This window comes from Argentina silus (assembly GCF_951799395.1).
Source record: "Argentina silus genome assembly, chromosome: 1".
In the NCBI taxonomy this organism is placed as follows: Eukaryota; Metazoa; Chordata; class Actinopteri; order Argentiniformes; family Argentinidae; genus Argentina; species Argentina silus.
Window position 1 is genome coordinate 30,471,761 of NC_139655.1, and position 19,537 is coordinate 30,491,297.

Below are 19,537 nucleotides of genomic sequence, written 5' to 3' on the forward strand. Positions count from 1 at the left end.
AAACTACCGCTGACCCGGCTGTACTTCCTGTTTCTCTGTTCACGTTTCCTCTCTGCTGGCCTGATGGGTAACCTTTAGATAACACCACCTTCCTCCCCCTGGTTCACACAGCTGTTTCCACTGCATGGAGTTTTCAAAAGCGGGCCCGGCAGTGTCAAGCTGGCCTTTGTTGCAAAGTGATGGACCCACAGCCTATTGAATACACACCCTTCCTGTGTTTAGTCCAAAGTATGGAGAGTGCACTTTGCATGTGTGTTGATCATTGACAGAAGAAAGTTGGATGACTTACCCTGTGTGTGTGTGTGTGTGTGTGTGTGTGTGTGTGTGTGTGTGTGTGTGTGTGTGTGTGTGTGTGTGTGTGTGTGTGTGTGAGTGAGAGAGAGAGCGAGAGAGCTGGGTTTTTAAACATAATGTCCACAATGTTTGTTGAAGACCATCTGTTTCTTCCTGTCCTGCTGCTCTATGTTTTTCTCCACTATTCATTACTACCCCAAAACAGCCCACTCTGAACTTTGTGTTTATGTCTTCTAAGAAAATAACATAAGAGCATAGTAAGATACTAGCTCAGAAAGTTTTGTAGATAAAATAATATTGGCAAGGCCAGTAGAGTAATCTACCCTGTGTTTAATTTGATCCATTTGCCTATGTGGCTTCGAATGACCTGATTACCTTATCACTATTCTGAAGTACAGGCTGTGTTGGCCTATGCCATAAAGCAAAACGTATTGTCTCCAGGAACAAGAGATTCTGTCTTGTCTTGAATGTATGATGTGCCAATTAAGTGGCACATAATTGTGTGGTTGACATGTAATAGCTTACAGTAGCTTACCAACTTATTTTATTTTATAAATTTTGTCAAACTGGATCTAACTAGAATACTCTATTGTAAAACTGAATTTTGTCTTAAAGCAACTTAATTTGTTTTGTTTCATTAACACAAACGATCCTACAATCGCCCAGTTGGCAGAGGCAGTGGTCTATCTGCTGATATGCGATATCACAACGAACCCTTTTTGGCCGTTAACGCGTTCCGTTGTAAATCAAAGTACATTCGGTATTTTCAAGAGCTGATAACGATTTCGTGGACGTGGTCGCATATATTTTTTGCAGCAGATTATTAAGCAACACAAGTTTGTAACCCCTATTGGATTGTGCCTGTGATTTAAATAAAATCTACGGAATCGTGTTTCGCACAATGTATTGTGAAATCAAGAAGAGTATGTAGACTATCTGACAAAATAGTTCAACAATTTGTATCACTTCAGAATTCATTCACTCACTGCTCTGCAAGTGGTGGCGTACCAATATGCAGACTTTTAATTACGAAAAGAGATATCACAATCTGTAAATAAGTATATCACGTGTTTTATTGAGATTTACACACAATAATCTTCATAAACCTTCCTACTACAATACCACAATAACCATTACAAAGTAATCTCTAATCTCTAAATGAACTACCTCTGCTGTCTCTGTCTCCTGCAGGCGTTCCAGATGGCTGAGCCTGCCCCAGTAGAGTGGTACTATGTGGGGGTGGACGTGGGCACAGCCAGTGTGAGGGCTGCTCTGGTCACCAGGGATGGACAGGTGAAGAGCACTGCCAAGGAGCCTATCAGTATCTGGGAGCCTCACTCTGATCACTATGTTCAGTCATCCATGGACATCTGGGCAAAGTGCTGCAGCACTGTTAGGGTAAGTGGTTCAAAGACAGACATTTGTGATAGCCATTGATTTTTAATTTCTATTGTGGACGATAACTGGTTCATACTATCTTGTAGAACAGTGTAAGTAACCCATCCAGTTTGTTTTTCATTTAATTCCATTCATGACTTCTTTGCATAGTTTGTAGACATTATAATGCTAACTCCAGGTCTTTTCAGAAACAAAAGTGATAAAGGGTTTCATTGACTTGGTTCTCTATTGTTTATGTGCAACAATATTTTCTTCATCTCCAAGAGGGTGACCCAGGGAGTGCAGAAGAGCCAGGTCAGAGGGGTGGGCTTTGATGCTACCTGCTCTCTTGTGGTTCTGGACCAGCACTTTCAGCCTGTAGCGGTCAACCAGGACGGTGAGTGAGTGGGCCACTGTACTGTATAGAACAGTTTGCACACCATCCACACCAGGGTTGCGGTCAGTTAAAATTTTGGATCATTCAATGCAAGATATTTGCTCTCACCAGTCTAATTTTCCCACGTCACCATTAAGGAAGTAAGGGAATATCAAGAGGAAAACCACTATAAACTGCTGAGATGCACCCACAGTGTCCAAAAATGTCTCCTCCACTCCCTGGTGCCCTGTAGGTGAACAGGAGAGGAATGTGGTGATGTGGATGGACCATCGGGCTGCAGAGCAGGCAGCTCGCATTACTAGCACTGGCCACAGAGTCCTGAAGAGTGTGGGGGGGGTGATGTCTCCAGAGATGCAACCCCCCAAGCTGCTCTGGCTGAAAGAGGTGAGAGGTCACTGTGTCAATAGATGTTTTACTGCTGTGCTCCAGGTACTTTGGTTATGTGATACCATGGAGTTTGAATAGATGTTTTTTTCTTATTAGAACCTGAGAGAGACCTGCTGGAAGGACGCGACCCACTTTTTTGACCTCCCAGACTTCCTCTCTTGGAAGGCCACTAGCTCTTTGACGAGGTGAGCTGTTGAGGAGCGTAGAGAGAGGTGGCGGGTTTACAGAGGCTCTTTTTGATGGAGTGTAGAGTGTATGAGCTGTAGGGAAGGTGTGCGTGTGTGTGTGTTTTAATCAGTCATAACTCACCTTCTCCAGGTCCTTATGTACTCTGGTGTGTAAGTGGACCTACTCTGCCTCAGATGGATGGGATGCCAGTTTCTGGAAAGCCATTGGACTGGAGGACTTGCTGGAAAACAACAGTTCCAAAATAGGTCAGAGGAATTGCATTCATTATTGGTTATTATGGTTTTGTTATGGTTTCTCAATGGAAGTACTTTTACATATTTTGACTCCAGCTACTGTGTTTCCCCACCCCCAGGCAGCCTCACCTGCTGTCCAGGGCACCCAGTGGGACATGGCCTTACCCAGGAGGCTGCAGCTGAGATGGGGCTGGACAAGGGCACATCAGTGGGTGCCTCCCTCATTGATGCCCACGCTGGAGGCCTAGGTAGATGCACTGTCTCCTCTAAGGGTCTCTGGTATTTTGTTCATCCACATACCTTTGAGGACACCACTAGTGCTTCATATGGCAAAACAATCTATCCTTGAGCATTTTAATGAGGCACCTAGAGGACCACTCTTATTTTCCTTTCAGTTCTGTGAAATCCATTGCAGCTGCAGTTCATCTCTTGGCTCAGAAATTAAACTATGGCCATCTGGTTTTGTTCATGGAGTTCAACTGCTCATGAACTCTGGCTTCTGACCCCTGTCATGACCTCTGCCTATCACACATTGTTGCCTCAGTCAAAGGTTAAAGCACTCTGTGCGTTTAACTGATGTTCATGTCATGGTGATGTGCACTCCAGCCCCTGCACATTGCTATATCTCTCACCTCTCAAACTCAAACCAAATGTTTGGCAAACATTATTCCAGCAGTTAGTGTCACTGCTGAATTCCATGCAGAGGTTGAAGACCTACTTCAAAGAATCAACATTCTCAGTTAGACTATGGTCTATTCTCTTAGTTAAAGTTAAAGATTTTGACTTTTCCTTATCAAATGTGTTCTTCGACAACTTTGCAAAGGCCAAATGTTATTGCATATAAAACATATGCAGTTAGAAACAAATTTGCCAACAAATCTTTTTTGTTCCAGGTGTGATTGGTGCAGATGTGAGTGGCTTCCACTTGCCCTGTGAGTATCAGCCAATCACATCCCGGATGGCCATGATTTGTGGAACCTCATCTTGTCACATGGCGGTCAGTTGTTTTTGTTACGTGAATCATGACCAAAGTCTCCAAATGTGTTTTCCTCAAGCAAGCTTTCCTGTCTTTTCAGATCAGATGTGATCTGGTTTTATCCGGTTAACAATAGCAAAGATGTGGTTGACAGGTCGAGCACAATAACAACTTTCCCTGTTTTTCCACCCTATTTCTGTTAAACCAACCAGGCAGTGTGTAATTACTGTAAGAGGTCTACACAATGCCTCTATAAACCCAAGGCTTCATGCATGTTTAATCTAAGACCACTCATTGTGATCAAAATGATCCTATGCTCTAATCTGACCACACATTATATCAAGTCATGAACAGGCAAAATATAGAGAGATGTATCATTTTAACTGGAATCAAGTTGCCGTAAGCTTATCTCAAGCTTATTCAACAGGTGGTGTTCTACGGCATTTATCAGCAGTCCTTCCACCATACTGGTGACCTTACACTGAGGGCTAGGTCCTGACTTGACCTCTAGAAACCCATCCACAGTGTCTGGGTGCCTAGACGGGATTTTTCTCTCTGTTTGTCTGTTTTTTTTATTTGTTATAAACAGACTGAAGAGAGGCTAGCAGACATGGGGAATTAGATGACACCGATGGCAAACATATCTTCTCTTCTTCTTCTTCTTATCTGCGCTGCTTTGTTTCAGATCAGCCAGCAGCCCCTGTTTGTCCCAGGGGTGTGGGGACCCTACCTGTCTGCCATGGTGCCTAAACTGTGGCTCAACGAGGGGGGGCAGAGCGCCACAGGACAACTGGTCAGTTCTACCTACGCCTCTTACTGGGAATTCACACATCTGCTCATTTTATCTCGAGACAATTGCTGAGTCTCCACTTGGTGGTGTTCCTTCCGGGCGACACAAACTAGGTGTTAGCCAATCCAGTAGATAGCTTGCTAGTGTGATACTTTCTCTCCCGATTGGGTACGTTGGCGAAGTCGCAAAGAAAATGTGCATAAAATATGAATTGTGACTGGAAGCACTGGGAGTCAGTTACATGCTTTCTGTAGATACACTGAAGACACAACAGACACGTCTTTAATAGTCGTTCATCCCTGATCCTATGTTATTTTCCCCTCAGATTGACCATGTGGTGAAGGGCCATGCAGCCTACTCACAGCTCCAGGAGCAGGCAGAGAAAAGGTCAGCTGTGTGTTTGTCCTCCAGCCAGCCCATAGCATCTCCCCACTGTGGATGGCTTGTGTTAGAATTGGAGTTCCATTAGTATAGCAGTACTAAATCAGCACTCCAAGCTGCTCTGTGTATAAACCTGAGCGACTTGAAGACTCCTCTGTAGTTTTTAAGTCTCCAGTGCCACACACACAGACCTTGTTATACTGTAGGGCCACCATGATGTTGTTGTGACTAATGTTAAGAGGCTGTCTGGTGTCCCAAATGTGCTATTGTAAACCAGACTGTTTATAAGCCAGCACCAGATGTACCATTTCCTGGATGTATCTTGACCACCTCCACTCGATTATTTTTTGCTTATGGAAATTCCCACACACTCACCCACTGACCTAGGAAAGATATGGAACCATGCTTTCCAGATTCACTTGACCAATATGAATGAAACCCTGAATGAATGAAACCCATATGAATGAAACCCTTGGCAATGGAAAGCAAGTTTTTCTGGCTTTTGCCATATTTCATAGAAAATAAGTAGCTATCACCTGACTCTTCTGATGCCTATCCTTATTTTGCAGTGGGAAGAATGTCTACTGTTACCTGAACACTCACCTGGACTCCATGGTCAAAGACCGGTCTTCAGTAGAGCTGCTGGGTGCCAGCCTGCATGTGTGGCCTGACTTCCATGGTAACCGCTCCCCCCTGGCGGACCCCACCCTGAAAGGCACGGTGAGAGGAGAGGACCCCCGCCCTTTGACTAGCCATTTTCAGCTATCACGGCCAATGGAAATGATACTGTCGATGATGCTAATGTTAGCTACACTGCCCATGTTGCTTCTCCTTTCACTGTTGTGCTAAGTATATACTTTCACTAGTATTGGCCATATCATTACTTGTTGCATCGTATCAACCGTTATCCAGCGTTTGACTTGCATTTTTGCACACAAAAAAACACCCTAGGAAATGTTATGTTTCATTTAAGGCTGATGTGCTGTACCCAGATTACGTTTAGTACTACACTAAAAAGCATCAATGGAGATTTTCTCTTTTTATTACTATTTAGTCCAGAACTAGGCTTACTCTGTGTCTGGGAAACCGGCCCATAATGTCTAGCTTTGAGTATATTTTGGAATCTCACCCCTGTTTAGGCTGGGTTGATTGCATTTGGGCTGATTTGAAGGTCTCTCTCTCTCTCTGTGTACAGGTGGTTGGATTATCATTATCTCAAACCTTGGACGACCTGGCCCTCCTGTATCTGGCCACTGTACAAGCCCTCGCTGTGAGTTTGATTTGACTATGGCCGCCTACTTTATCCTGGCGTAGATTGTCATGCAAGGTTAACAGGTTATTGTTGTTCATATGGTAACCCTCTCTCTCCTCTGCCACTTCCTCCTCTTTCAGCTGGGCACCAGGCATATCCTGGAGGCCATGAGGGAGACAGGGCATGACATCACAACCCTCTTCCTGTGCGGGGGGTTGAGTAAGAATCCCCTATTTGTGCAGACTCATGCCAATGCTACAGGTAGGTGAGGAGGTTAGGGCATACAGTGGAAGTTGATCCATTGTGCTTATTTATGTGTCCTAGATGTTTTGTATGGGCAGTGTCAGGGATTGACTATCAAACTTGCATTTATTTCTTATTCAAAGTTTTTTTTTTATTGTGAAGTGAATAGAATACGATAGAGAGGCAAAGTTTGCTGGTGGGACATTACTGCATTGTCTCCAGGTTTGCCAGTCGTCCTTCCTGCCCAGACAGAGGCTGTGCTGGTGGGAGCAGCGGTCCTGGGTGCCTGTGCCTCCCGAGACTACAGCTCTATTCAGGTGGGGTTGCTATAAACACACACACACGCACGCACGCACACACACACGCACACGCACTCACACACACACAGCTCACTACTGATTCCATGCTACCCTCTACTGGAGAGAAAGTATAAAAGGAGCAATGCACAGATATTTGAGCTTTGTCTCAAGGAGGAGACTAGTGAGTGTGTCTGGTAAGGTGACAGGGAGATGGATATCTGTGTGGAGAGAGGGCTCTCTGGGGCCTGTTGTTCAGTGGTATTTCACCAGCATATCCCAGGCCACTGACCAACCCTTTAAGCCAGACATGCTAAAAATAAGAATATGCGTTATTGTTTGGACTAGCTTGCACCTGTCAACATCATTTTGAGTCATAACAGTTCATGCAGTTGGTGGAGTTTTTGAGCCAGAGTAGACAGAGCAGTGAACTGCTGAGCTTCTGTACATTTAGACAGGAAAGCGGCATTGCGCAACATATGTCAAACATTGAGGACATCGTGAGCACGCTGGTCTCTGCACGTATCTGGGTCATGGGTGGTCTAAACCTGAAGGTGTATGTTTTATTGAGCATTTTTGAATGCTTGTTTTAGGAGGCGATGGAGAAAATGGCCAAAGTGGGAAAAGTTGTTCAGCCAGACCATGAACTTCAGAGGTGAGAAAGATGCTTTTTTGGATCAGCATTGGTAATGTGGTAGGGTTGCTATGAGCCAGAGGTGCCTGTGCTGATATAGCATGACCAATGAATGATGGATAATCACCTTTTATATGGGGAACAAAGATATTTTTTCACAAAATAATCTATATCAGGAGGAACTGTCTCCCTTCAGCTTTTACAGGAAGAAGTCCAACGTGTTCCTGCGCCTCTACGTCCACCAGAGGGAGTACATGGCCCTTATGAAGGAGTGATGGTTACCGGTGGGACAACAATAGAGTCCATCACCTCTTTTCAATTGTTAGGAACATGACTCCTCATGTCCTCTCTCCGTCTCCCTACTGAAAACCGATTGGAGGAAAAGATCTAGGTTCCTCCACTTACATATTCTCCTCCAGTGCTTTTTGAGGGCGAAGCAAGTGGAGGACAGAGGAGAGGACGCGAGTAGTCGTGTTCCTAACAATTGAGAAAAGGCTCATCTCTCTGAAATAGCAGAGATAGATCCCAAAACTGAGGTTGCTGTGTGGTGGTGGGTTGGAGGATTACATACCCACCTTTGTACACCCTCCCCCATCCCCCCAGATATCAGACATTCACAAACCTTACTAGGTTGCAAGATACCAGCCTCAAATCTGACATAGGGTCTGGACTTTGAACTCAAGTATATGCCACAAACACACAGCGATGGCATTTACTAACTTCAGATGTTACAATGGTGAAGATGCAGTATCATGCAATATTCCAAACTTGACCTGCAGTCCTGGTCTGAAGATACACAATACACAACTGACAGTATCTTTGGCAGCACAAAGAAATGAAAAGTTGGTACAGATGGAACTTAGGTTTTTCTAATAAATGATTGCAGTTACAATTAAATAAATCAATGAATGTTATGACATTGTGCATTTGTTACTGTCTTTTTTCCCTTTCACACCGACAGTACATGTGTTGAATCTTCATCACACACCCTCTCTGCCTGTTCTCTCTTCATCTCCCCATCATCATACTCACCTTCTGTCTGTCTGATCTCTTATCACTCTCTCCATCACTCACCCCTTACTCCCTATCTCTCTCTCTCCATCACTCACCCCTTACTCCCTATCTCTCTCTCTCTCTCCCTACATTCTCCTGTCTCATGCTGGCTGTAGAGGAATGTTTGTTCCCAGTGCTGTACAGGATCAAAGGTGGTAATCTCAGCTGGTGTTGTCCTGGGAAGAGGAATGCCAAATCCCACACAGCTGAGTTAACAGCCGGCCTCAGACGACAGGCCATTTTTTTTCAATTCTGTGATTTGTTCATTGTAAATTGTAATGTGCAAAGTCCACTTTAAATAAACTTGTACTTGAACTCTATTAAGCTAGAATGACATTGAGAATGTAATGTTGGAGTGAAATGAAAGGCCTGAGTCGCTGTTGAAGGAATTTATTAATGTTCTTACTACTTGAAAAATAAGGCACCACACTTATCAAAGGAATTTCATACACATTATACCAGTGGTGTAAGTGCACATATTGAAACGAATTAAAGTAATTTTTCAGTGGTTTTAGGATCTGCTTGGCCAAGTTGTCCATGAAACATCAACCATGCTAGTAGTACTACCCCAGTAAAGAGATGTCTACTTCCTGTTTGATTGTTTAATTTGGTTCAATAGGTGGGCGAGGTTTGCACAGCATATGGAGTCTGTCTTGTCCTTTTCATCATCATCACCATCATCATCATCATCATCACCTCTCACTGTGGTCCCGTGAGAGGCTGTGTGACGTGCTCTCTGCTGCCCCCTCATGGCTGGGGTGTGTACCGTAGGTACTTTCTCCCTGACGGCAGGTCTTTGGTGTAAATGCCAGCTGGGAAGAGAGCTGCTGCCTCGTCTTCAGGGATGTTAGGCGGAACCATCACGCGTTCGCCAGGCTTTTCAGAGAGAGAAATTAAAAAGATTAGAGAGAAATGTAAAAAAAAAAGGACATCAACATAGCATCCCTGACAATATTGCACTGAGAATGGGCCCTCCCTATTTGGAAAAGACATACACATTGCAGTAATGATATTCATTCTTGACCATATTATGTGTCACTCGTATCTATTCATATCTATTTATTTAGATGTTGTCTGTTATGTTTGGATGCTGTAGAGATCGGCCAGAGCTAGAAAGCTATATTGATCCTAAAAAGTGGAACTTGATGAATTTGAGGTTATGGTGTTGGAGAAAGATTGGCTCACCTTCCAGTCTGCAGGGGTGGCCACCCTCTTCTGTGCAGTAAGCTGCAGGGAGTCCACCACTCGTAGGATCTCATCAAAGTTCCGTCCTGTGGTGGCGGGGTAGAGGAGGGAGAGCTTCAACCTCTTGTCTGGACCGATGACAAACACCTGAAACAAACACGCAGATCATATTCTTATTTGTATGGGATGGCTTTGTAGGTCCAGTATGTAACATTCAAGCTTTCTAGAAGCTTCCTAATGGTTGTAATGGCTATGTTTAATCGGTAGCGAGTGAGAACCCTTGAAAGAAATATTTCGTTTACGAACGCTGTTTCTGTTTTGGTCCGGAAAAAGTGCTTTCTAAAATTGAGTGTCCTACCTGACACTTGGTTTGCATATAAATGTTACTGTCAGGGTTGTTCTAGGGGATTTTCGCCTTTCAGTCTCTGGTGGCTGCCTCTTCGAAATAGTGCACACATGAAGAAACACAACAGCTAATATTATTTCTAGGGAAGATGTTGTTGTTTGGAACTTAATTTCGATTTCCAACAAAATCACACAGAAGGCATGAATGCTGAGTGTGTGTGTCAGAGACAGAGAGAGAGAGAAGAGACTCACACAGCGGGCAGTGAGGGGCATGCCGTCCTTGTCCTTCTCGTCTGGGTCCAACATGCCCAGGTCCGCAGCCAGCTCCCTCTTACTGTCCGCTATGATGGGGAAGGGGAATGCACAGCCAGGCTCCTCATTATTGTACGCCAGGATGTCCTACAGGATCACAGCAAATCTCCTTTAATGACACAGACTATTGTATAAGCAGTGGGATATGTATATCTATTATCCATTCAAAATTAAAACATTTTTATTGAGATAGTGAGCAACATGGTTGACAACGCTATAGTTAACCACTTACAGTACAACGCTTATAGTAACAGAATGTGCTTAATAATGTCACAATCCATAGAGTATAACTATAGTAGGCAAACTCAAAGATGGATACTGTGGTTCTTGGGCAGTATTGGGCATGTGCCAGGACAGAACAGACAGAGACTGAGAGCGAGGTGAAACCTTGCTCCAGTTATGGTGGTCCTCCAAGCTGTCGATGGACAATGCGATCATCTTCACGTTCCTCTTGCTGAACTCACCGCTGAGTTTGGCGGCTCGACCAAGCTCTGTGGTACAGACAGGGGTGTAATCACGGGGGTGGGAAAACAAGATCCCCCAACTAGAGAGAGAGATGGGGGGAGAGAGATAAAAAGGATAGAGGGCAAGGGAGATAAAGGGGGGAGAGGGGGGGAGATGGGAGGGGGTTGAGAGAGATTATCAGGGGCCTAACAGAGGAATGTCAGCCTCTCTGTTCCTGCATCACTCCTGTGTTTGTGTTTGTGTGCTGCTCTCAGGGTGCTTCTGAGTTTCCATGCTGTTCATCATTTGAACACATGTTTTTGCTTTAAAATCGTGTTGAAAATAATTCGATTTTATGATAAGTATCAAAACGGGATAACGTGATTTAACCCAGATGATGCTAAAAAGGTCAAATGGTGCAGTGTGGTCTTGACACATGATGTGTCATGTTGCCGCTCAAACAAAACCACTGACGTGAGGCACAAAGTAACATTTCAGAGTTGTCAGCATGTCGGTTGAGCTCAGTGAACAAATGATCTGAGCAGGCTCCTTTATCTTTCTGACGCCTCGACCTAGATAGACAGACACACAACTGGCCTAGACTATTAGCCCTATAAATATATTATTATACAGAAGAACCGAAAACCATCATGAAAATGTCAAAGAAACGCATTCTGTACATCCAGCCGGAAGAATAAAAAGTGTCACGGTCAATATAGCCGGTATAAACATATTTTTTAGCCGAAAATGCCAACCTACTCATACATTTCGGATTAATCGAGAACTAAATACCTGTTATACGCATATAGTCAAACCAAAATGTTACATATGTCTTATACTTCGAGCACTTCGGTTGTACGCGCAGCACAGGTATCTATTTCTTCGTCCCTAGTGAATCAGGATGTTGGCTGAATTTATCACCCTCTAAAATGCAAACAGGAACACGGTGGACTACACAATGCTGGGTGCATGATGGTACAGTATGATATTACAATATGTGCAATAAAAATAACTTACGAGTCACCCACAAATTCATGGAATTGAATTTTCCCGGTAGTGGTTTCGGCCTCAAAATTAGGAAATATATCTCCAAGCAGGAGTCCAGGCATGGTTGCGATGGAGAGCAGTGCGCTACTCTACTCACTAGTGACGACAAGTTGTCACGAGGGTGATAAGAGGCGGAACCTCATTCAATAAAGAAATTATTGAAGAGCTGGGCTTTGGGGTAATGATGATTTGCTTTTACATTTATTGTGACTTTAAACAGCCTAATAGGCAACTTATCTAACATTAAAATAGGATATAGACCTAGCCTATGCAAATCCCGGTAATATTGTTATTCCACTATTTGTAGACACTCTTGTCTTACAATATTCCTAAAAGGCTATAATAAGAGCTGTATACACATTTGACGACACAGATTAAATGTGAGAAAAACGACTGTCATAACAATGTAACAATTATGACTAGGACGAGCTCTTCTTCTACCACGTGACCCAATCGGTCCATCATTCTTGGAAACATTTTAACCGCATTGTGTCCGGTGCGGGAAGTTTTGAGGATGGTACAGCAGAGCGTTCCATGGATCAAAAGATTACCGCTGAAACCAGAGCGTCAATAAATGGCGGACACATAATTGTCTTAAATTAAACTCTGAGATTTGGCATAATTTTGGCATAACTTTTCATGTTTGAAATAAAAATGCCTTCACCTAGAGGAAGAAGGAGTAGTGCTCGCAGTGGCAGTGTTTCTGGAAACAGTGGCGCTGTCATTGGGAAATTTGAGTTTGCCACAGTAACCCGTTACCGTGCATCTGAGTATCCGACGCGCCGCCGTGGCTCCAGTTGTTCCTATGTCTCTTCAGCAGCTCAGACGGAGGATTATTCAGTGAGTCTGAATCAGTCCATTTTTGTTATCACCCTAAGGTTGTTATTAGCCGTAGACCTGTGGCTCTCGAAGCGGCTAGGGGTGTGCGCCTCTGAGGACTCTTTATGGGGCAGCATACGGCCCTTGGTGAGGCTGGTGGAGATCTCCGGGCATGCCATCCCGTGGTTCATCGGCACTTTGTACTGTCTCCTTAGGGGTGAGACCATCACAGACCAAGAAATTATGCTAAACCTTGTCTTTGGTGAGTGAACCTTCTATTGCAGGCTTATGTGTCAGCTGCATATGCCTATATTTCAACTGTTAACTCACTGTTCTATTAGGCTACTAAAATAACATTTTAATCATCCAAATTACATATAAAATCAACAAATGTAACTTAAATAATAAGCCTTATAGGTCATGCCCCTATGCCTCCCATTTTGTGCGCTATATTCTCTGATAATACAAATAGTTTTTTGACATTTAGTTTTGATATTAATTTAAACGTTAGTCTACTATCTAGTTTGTTCGTCTCTGGTGCTGCGAAATGTTCCATGCATTAAGTTGCCTTTTCCTCTGCACTTTTTTTTTTTTTACCATGGGTTATGCAGTTAGGCCTACGCGCGATTACGCGCAATTAGGCGCGTTGAAAGCATTGTGAACTCGTTGAACTGATAGCAGTCCCTTGATTAAGACTATACCAATGCTATATTAAGTTAATATACATCGCAAGGTAGATCAGGTCATTTGAAAAAGCCCCATCAATCCACGAAAGTGTCTAATATTGCATGTATAGGCTTATATGCGATTAATTGGACCTTTGGTCAATGACCAGTATCCATTTCAATCGCGGCTCCTTTAGGGAGCGGTCGACAGCAGCTGCGTAGTGGCACCCAAAAACAGGGGAGGGATGCGTCCATGGAAAGTTTTCTCCTTTCAACCTCTCCGACAGTGTCACCTCTGGAGATAGCAAGGATATAAAGCGGCTGTTCACTGTCCAATGGCATCAGTACGGACAGTAGGCCTACGCATGCACGTACATCGTGAAATGTTTTTGGACTTGAGTTCTTTGGGATAGACCAATATTTTAGATCATATTTTCCTAGTGGGAAGTGGGATAGCTCTCAGCATCAGTCTATTTTGGTTCAGTAGGTTAAAATCTATATATTTTTAGTAACGAATAACTCATTAATCTAGTCATAATACTGTGATGTATAATGAAGTGTGTGCCTGCCATAAGTTAAGATGAACAACCTCTTGTCTGAAACACTCTTTTCCTCTCTCTTATGACCTTTCAGCTCTACTGTTGGATCTTGTCCTGGTCAGAATCGTCAAAACCATGATCCGTCGTCGGAGGCCGGCTCAAAACCGCTCAGATATATTCTCCACCTTCTTTATAGAGCGTTACTCCTTTCCCTCAGGCCATGCCACACGGGCAGCCATGTGTGCCCGCTTCCTGGTGGCCCAACTGGTGGTCACAGCCCCTCTGCGTGCCCTGGTGCTGGGCTGGGCCGCCCTGGTGGGCCTGTCACGGGTGCTGCTGGCAAGGCACTATGTGACAGATGTGGGCTTTGGCCTGGCCATGGGCTACTGTCAGTACAGCCTGGTGGAGGGGCTGTGGGTGTCCTGGGACTGCCTGCAGGAGCTGTTGACCATGCTACTGGGGGAGGGACCTGCATGTATGTAGGGGGATAACACTTTGATTTCAGTAATGAGTGAGATTTTGGAGGGGTTTTGTGGGAAGAGAGACTGTGCATTGTGTCATCAGCAAACCTTCTAGTGTTCAAATGACTGGATGACTGCAGTTTCCCTATATTTTGTCTGTATGTGTGTAGCTTGTATGTCTACATTTTCATGATAGTGTATGGCGTAAGTACACGTTTGCAGAGCGGTGATAGTTGTGTTGGTGGGAGTGGGGTGGTCTTTGGGTTTTGTATTGATACAAATAAATACAAAACCCAATTGCACAACAGTTTTTGTGATGCATGCTCATTATGCTCTCAGTGTTGGTGTCAAGTTTGCACACTGGTTGTTTGTGTCCCAACTGAGTTTCAAGTATATGACACAAGTATATGACATATTTAGTTTTTTTTCATATTTTGTTCATCTGCATTTTGAACAGGGCTCTTTTTAGTAGATTTTTAAATGGTGAATAAGAATTTCACTCTTACTCACAATGCATTGTTGTATACTTTCCATTTATTAGCCTTTTAATTGTGTCTCACAAGTTCCACTCTGAAGGACTGACAGTGTGTCTCTATGAGTAAATAAAGACGTTACAGACTTATCGCCATTGAACAAGAATAAAAAGAAGGAAGGCATCAAAGCATGAGGGAGTATGTTCGTTTATCATATCTTCAGAGAGGAAGAGAGAGAGAATGAAAGTCTGTTGGTGAGATTAAGTGATATAAAAGGCATGCATGGTTCCCTTGTTAAGAGAACACTTCTCTGCAGCCTGGTGCCCATATAGGGTGCTGTGGTATTGTACTGCCATTGTCCACTGTGGGTGTATGTGTGGGCGGGGCAATATCTACCAACCCTTTGCAAAGTTTCCATCTGTGTGCAGCTGCTGCTGAGCCTCCTGACTGTCATTATGTCCATCCCCATCTCCACTTACAGTGTTGGTTCCAGGGGAGGCCGGTGGAGGTAGAAATCGGAGGATGAGCACCACCTATGCCAGCTCTATGAAAGTCCAAATGTGTTTTCCCGAGGGTGGTGAGTTTATGTAACATTGGGTTTAAACCATTATGGAGGTTAGAGGCCAGCGAGTCCTCCATGCCCTCCATAAGTAATGAGACAGTGAAGCATTTTTCTTCTTTCAAGGTTAAATTCTCAGCTTTCATTTGATGTTATTTGTGTACATATTGTTTTCACTATTTAGAAATTACACCACTTTTTATTTAAATAGTCCCCCTATTTCAGAGTACCCATGGGACAGATTTATCAAATGTCCAAATTAAGCACTCATGTTTAGTATTTGGTGGGGACAATCCTTTGCATGCAATAACTGCCTGAAGTCTGTGACCCAGTGACCCCACCAGACGTCGTGTATCTTCTCTGGTGATGCCCTGCCAGGCCTGTACTGCAGACCTCCACCAGCCTCCCTTGTACTGTAGAGTTGTACAGACCTAATACAAGCACAAACAAATGGTCAGTAGGGGGTGCTCCATGACAGAGCAAACCTGTGTCTTGGTTTTCCTCAATATCCTGCATACTATTACAGTAGTGCAGTGTATGTATTTCAAGGCTTGGAATATCTTTGCTCTCTAAACAAGTGGTGCTTCTACTGTGATTACACATTTGACATTTATTTCTCTTTGCAATTTGTGCTGTTTCATAACTTATTTTAAAACAATTCTTATACTGTACTATGTGTCTTTTGTTATGATTGCCGTTGTGTAGCAATCATCCATCCATTTGGACAAAACTAAGTCAAGCTAATCTTCACGTTCAGTTTTCTTTTTAATCAAGTTACTCTGTGTTCATTAAAATGACATAGCAGTACATATAATGCACAAAAATGAAGGATACAACTTGAAATATACAGACAATAGTTGTTAAATCAATATGATACATTCTTAAATGAAGATAAAGCAAAAGAAAATATCAACAGATTGTTTACATAGAGCAGCAGAAGGTGTTCCACCATAGTGAGATCTGCTGTGTAATTGTTATAGTCTGATTCATCCTATTTACAGTAGAAAAAAATAGATTCTAGTAGAGTAACAATACAAATACAGAGGCCTCATTATGGTCTTATCTGATCTTAGAACGACTTAAGTCGCTGATTCATTTCTCATGTTTCAACAGCATTTTGAGTCCATACACCAGTCCCCTCTCTGGCCTCTAGAGGGTGCTGCTGCTGCTGACCCTGCCCAGCCTCACATCATAGGTGACCATGTGGAAGTTGTCCCAGGCGTAGAGCTTCCTCTGAACATGGTTGTAGTCCACCATGCTGTTATAGCGGTAGCGGTTACGGAAGGCCACAGCGATGGCCCGCCCCTCCCCGGTGGCCGTGTCGAAGACGTGGTTGACGGTGGTGTTGGGCGCTGTGTAGCTGGCCACCGTGTACAGCCGACCACACACCATGAAGGCATTGGCCACCGTGTTCTTGCGGATGTTGGTCTCCCAGCTCCTCTTGACCGCCAGGCTCTCGGGGTCCAGCTGGGAGAGCACGATGGCTCCCTTGGCCTTGCTGGTGCTGTAGATGGCCCACAGGCCCTGCTCGTCCACCGCCAGGTCAATGTCGGTGTAACCTCCCCAGGAGTAGGGGTGTTGGCCGTGGAAGCCGGCGTGTGGCAGCTCCAGGCGTTGCGCCAGACTTTCAGATGCCAGGTCGTAGCGGAGCAGGGTGCGGCTGCGCCGGCGCTGGTAGTAGAGGGAGCCGCGGTAGAGGGTGGCCCCAGTGCTCTCCACGGGCTCGGGCAGCAGCAGCACCTTCATGGGGAATCCGCGAGCGAACTGCTCCATGTCCTCGTAGGCGAAGAGCTGCCGGACGTCCTTGCCCACCGTGTCGATGCGCCACACGGTCTTGTTGCCGTACGGGAGGGACACAGGCTCAGGGTCCTGCAGCCACACTCCATACTTCCCTGTGATGCTGTCTGCCTTCTTGTGCAAGACAGGCTCCCCCACAGACACCACCTCACCACAGCCTAGGTACAGGTGAAGGAGTCACCATGCAATCTTGTGATCATCATTATTATATGATAAATGTGTGAATCGCAAATGCATCTGGATGGTAAATGGAAAATCACCTCAGTCTTTATGATTGTTTGTGAGTATTTGTAGTGGGTTGTTTGAATTTTGAGGGATGTTTAACTTTAATGTGATTGTATGGGCTTTGAAAGACCACCAGGGGGCAATATATGCTTCCTGGACTAGGAGGTTGGCCTACTACTGTACCTGTGTGGTTCTGTCCTCCTTCCTGGATCAGACGGGATGCTGGGACCTCTGTGACCTCAGCCTTCATCTCCTGGTATGCAGCATTGCCAAACTCATAGGCAGGATCTGAGAGAATGAGAGGAGACATAGAGGATGATAAATTAGGTCGATTTTTTTAAGTATTGAATTTATGCGACAAGCAAGATTCTTTGTGAACCATCTGGTGAACCAATCATGAGCAGTAACTCAGCACTAACATAGATATAGAGTAGAATAGAACAGAAGAGAGGTATAAACTGAGACATTCAATGATGACACACTGACATCATCAAAACGTACGTGCCCCTTTCATTTGACTTTCAGCACAGCTTGGTCCCCTATAACCTAGATGTTGCATTCCTACAAATGGTCACACATGTAAACTGACATGCAATCACCATGCACAGGTGACAGAAAGGAGTGTAAAAGGAGTATCCACGTCGTAAACACCAATCCTCTAACTCAGCCAAAGAGAGCTAACGGAAACCTGACCTGTAGCCCACAGACTTTACACTTTGTATTCGATCAAAACATTCAGCATTGAGGGCTAAATCTATAAAGAAATTATATTGTCATATACAGTGCATTACTACCTACATGTATATTTCTGTTCGATTTCATTGTTATTCATAATCAGCTACACTTCTGCTGGTAACATGGTGTTAATTCTGTAGTACTGTTATATTGCACTGACATGCACTGTCATTTTCAGAATCAAGGAATGTATTCTCCTTTCCTTTATACCCAGGGTGCGTTCCAATTCTCTACCCTTCACCCAGAAGTGTACACTCGTTCACTCCCCCTCATGCATTTAAAAGCATTGGATTGGTGCAAGCATGGCTGGAGAGAGTTTCCACCATATTCCTTACCACAGTCCATTCCTTTTAAATCCATGAGGGGGAGTGTACACTTCATGAGGAGATAGAGAATTGGAATGTAACTCCAGTCCACCCATTCACCCCTCTGTTTCCGCCTGGCCTAATGCCTGATGTTCCAGTAAGAGTTGAGACTCACCACTGGCAGGTCTCTGGTTGAGCTTGTGCAGGGGGACCCCCGGGGCGGAGGGCTGGTGGCAGGGTCTCTGCCTGAGTGTCTCAGCCTCCAGACTCAGCTCATTCACCCTCCTCTGGAGCTGCTGTACCTGCCTGTTCAGCTGCTCCTTGTCCTGCTGGAGCTGGCTCTTCTCCCCCATGGCCTGGGAGTACGCCTCCTGGAGACCCTCCTCCTGTCCCCCGACCCCGACTCCCTCTGCCCCCACCAGACGGCTCACCATGGCCTCTAGGAGGGTGAGGCGAGACTGGACACCCCTAATCTCAGGGCCCCCTATGGCACTGGGGCAGCTGGACTCAGCAGGGCTGTCTACAGTGAAGGTGTACTGGCAGCGTCCATTGTGGTCGTTGGAGCGGTGCAGGGAGGCTCTGTCCTGGCCTTGGCTCTGGCCACCCAGCACCAGACAAGAAAGGCACACGGTCATCTGGAGCCACATTCTAAAAGAACAGAGTGGATCTCTCAGGAACACAGGATTCTTCAGTGATGGATCCTCCTTCCTCCCCTTCTGCCTCTCGTCCTCTGCTTGTCTGAAGGATGAGAGTGAGTGTGATTGGGCTTTCACCTTAGAACTAATGTTATGGTGCTGGATGCCTTGCTCTTCTAACTTTGTGATGTCCTCTGTATTCCTTCGTCTGTTTAGTTGTACAATCTTCTCCTCTCTCTTGTCTTAGGTCTCTGGTCAGTCCCTGTTGTTGTCTTCTGAGTTGAAGCATGCTGTGAGTGGGATATTTATACAGTCAAATGTCGGAGGGTGGGAGGGGACAAGGAGCATGGCTGCACATCTGAGAAGGGGACGGGATTGTAGATGGGGGGGCGGGGGCGGGGGGGGGCGATGGACGGTTGGAATACCATGTGTTTTGGGAAAGCCCTGGCAAAGTGGATTCGACACAGTATCAAAAAGCAAAAGAGTCTT

General features: G+C 44.8%; 4 protein-coding genes across 6 annotated transcripts; 2 read left to right on the plus strand and 2 right to left on the minus strand.

Moving 5' to 3' along the window:
* The first annotated feature begins 1,059 nt into the window (after positions 1-1,059).
* On the plus strand, positions 1,060-8,371 carry fggy (FGGY carbohydrate kinase domain containing). 3 transcript variants are annotated; one of them, XM_083667186.1, is made up of 16 exons: positions 1,060-1,130; positions 1,486-1,692; positions 1,957-2,068; positions 2,301-2,452; positions 2,552-2,640; positions 2,774-2,889; positions 2,997-3,125; positions 3,771-3,874; positions 4,539-4,646; positions 4,969-5,030; positions 5,594-5,744; positions 6,220-6,294; positions 6,417-6,537; positions 6,742-6,836; positions 7,409-7,470; positions 7,646-8,371. In XM_083667186.1, exons 2-16 carry the CDS (start codon positions 1,495-1,497, stop codon positions 7,722-7,724), a joined length of 1,653 nt encoding a protein of 550 aa, XP_083523312.1. In that variant the 5' UTR covers positions 1,060-1,130; positions 1,486-1,494; the 3' UTR covers positions 7,725-8,371. The 3 variants fall into 3 exon arrangements, with proteins under 3 accessions (XP_083523312.1, XP_083523311.1, XP_083523310.1); XM_083667185.1 differs by having other exon boundaries at positions 1,117-1,344; XM_083667184.1 differs by having other exon boundaries at positions 1,128-1,217.
* Positions 8,372-8,882: 511 nt separating this feature from the next.
* Positions 8,883-11,913, minus strand: LOC310801360 (peroxiredoxin-6-like). Its single transcript, XM_083665354.1, has 5 exons — positions 11,806-11,913; positions 10,732-10,888; positions 10,285-10,431; positions 9,688-9,834; positions 8,883-9,378 (listed from the first exon to the last, which is right to left on the minus strand). The coding sequence occupies exons 1-5, from the start codon at positions 11,895-11,897 to the stop codon at positions 9,250-9,252; spliced, it is 672 nt and encodes a 223-aa protein (XP_083521480.1). The 5' UTR covers positions 11,898-11,913; the 3' UTR covers positions 8,883-9,249.
* A 576-nt stretch (positions 11,914-12,489) lies between these two features.
* On the plus strand, positions 12,490-14,341 carry LOC310814439 (polyisoprenoid diphosphate/phosphate phosphohydrolase PLPP6-like; the record flags this gene model as incomplete). The annotated part of the gene is made up of 2 exons (XM_083683856.1): positions 12,490-12,916; positions 13,953-14,341. The coding sequence occupies 2 exons, from the start codon at positions 12,490-12,492 to the stop codon at positions 14,339-14,341; spliced, it is 816 nt and encodes a 271-aa protein (XP_083539982.1).
* A 2,077-nt stretch (positions 14,342-16,418) lies between these two features.
* Positions 16,419-19,060, minus strand: LOC310807841 (myocilin-like; the record flags this gene model as incomplete). Its single annotated transcript, XM_083674457.1, has 3 exons — positions 16,419-17,306; positions 17,557-17,661; positions 18,589-19,060. The coding sequence occupies 3 exons, from the start codon at positions 19,058-19,060 to the stop codon at positions 16,501-16,503; spliced, it is 1,383 nt and encodes a 460-aa protein (XP_083530583.1). The 3' UTR covers positions 16,419-16,500.
* Between the last annotated feature and the right edge of the window lie 477 nt (positions 19,061-19,537).

What these genes read in the sequence shown, in the direction of transcription:
- LOC310801360 (XM_083665354.1), bottom strand. Translation starts at nt 11,897, where the DNA reads ATGCCTGGACTCCTGCTTGGAGATATATTTCCTAATTTTGAGGCCGAA. An exon ending in ACCACCATAACTGGAGCAAG is followed by an intron (nt 10,432 to 10,731) that starts GTTTCACCTCGC and finishes GTGATCCTGTAG; the next exon opens with GACATCCTGGCGTACAATAA. An exon ending in TGCCCCTCACTGCCCGCTGT is followed by an intron (nt 9,835 to 10,284) that starts GTGAGTCTCTTC and finishes TGTTTGTTTCAG; the next exon opens with GTGTTTGTCATCGGTCCAGA.
- fggy (XM_083667186.1), top strand. Translation starts at nt 1,495, where the DNA reads ATGGCTGAGCCTGCCCCAGTAGAGTGGTACTATGTGGGGGTGGACGTG. An exon ending in CCTCATCTTGTCACATGGCG is followed by an intron (nt 3,875 to 4,538) that starts GTCAGTTGTTTT and finishes GCTTTGTTTCAG; the next exon opens with ATCAGCCAGCAGCCCCTGTT. An exon ending in ACCCCACCCTGAAAGGCACG is followed by an intron (nt 5,745 to 6,219) that starts GTGAGAGGAGAG and finishes CTCTGTGTACAG; the next exon opens with GTGGTTGGATTATCATTATC.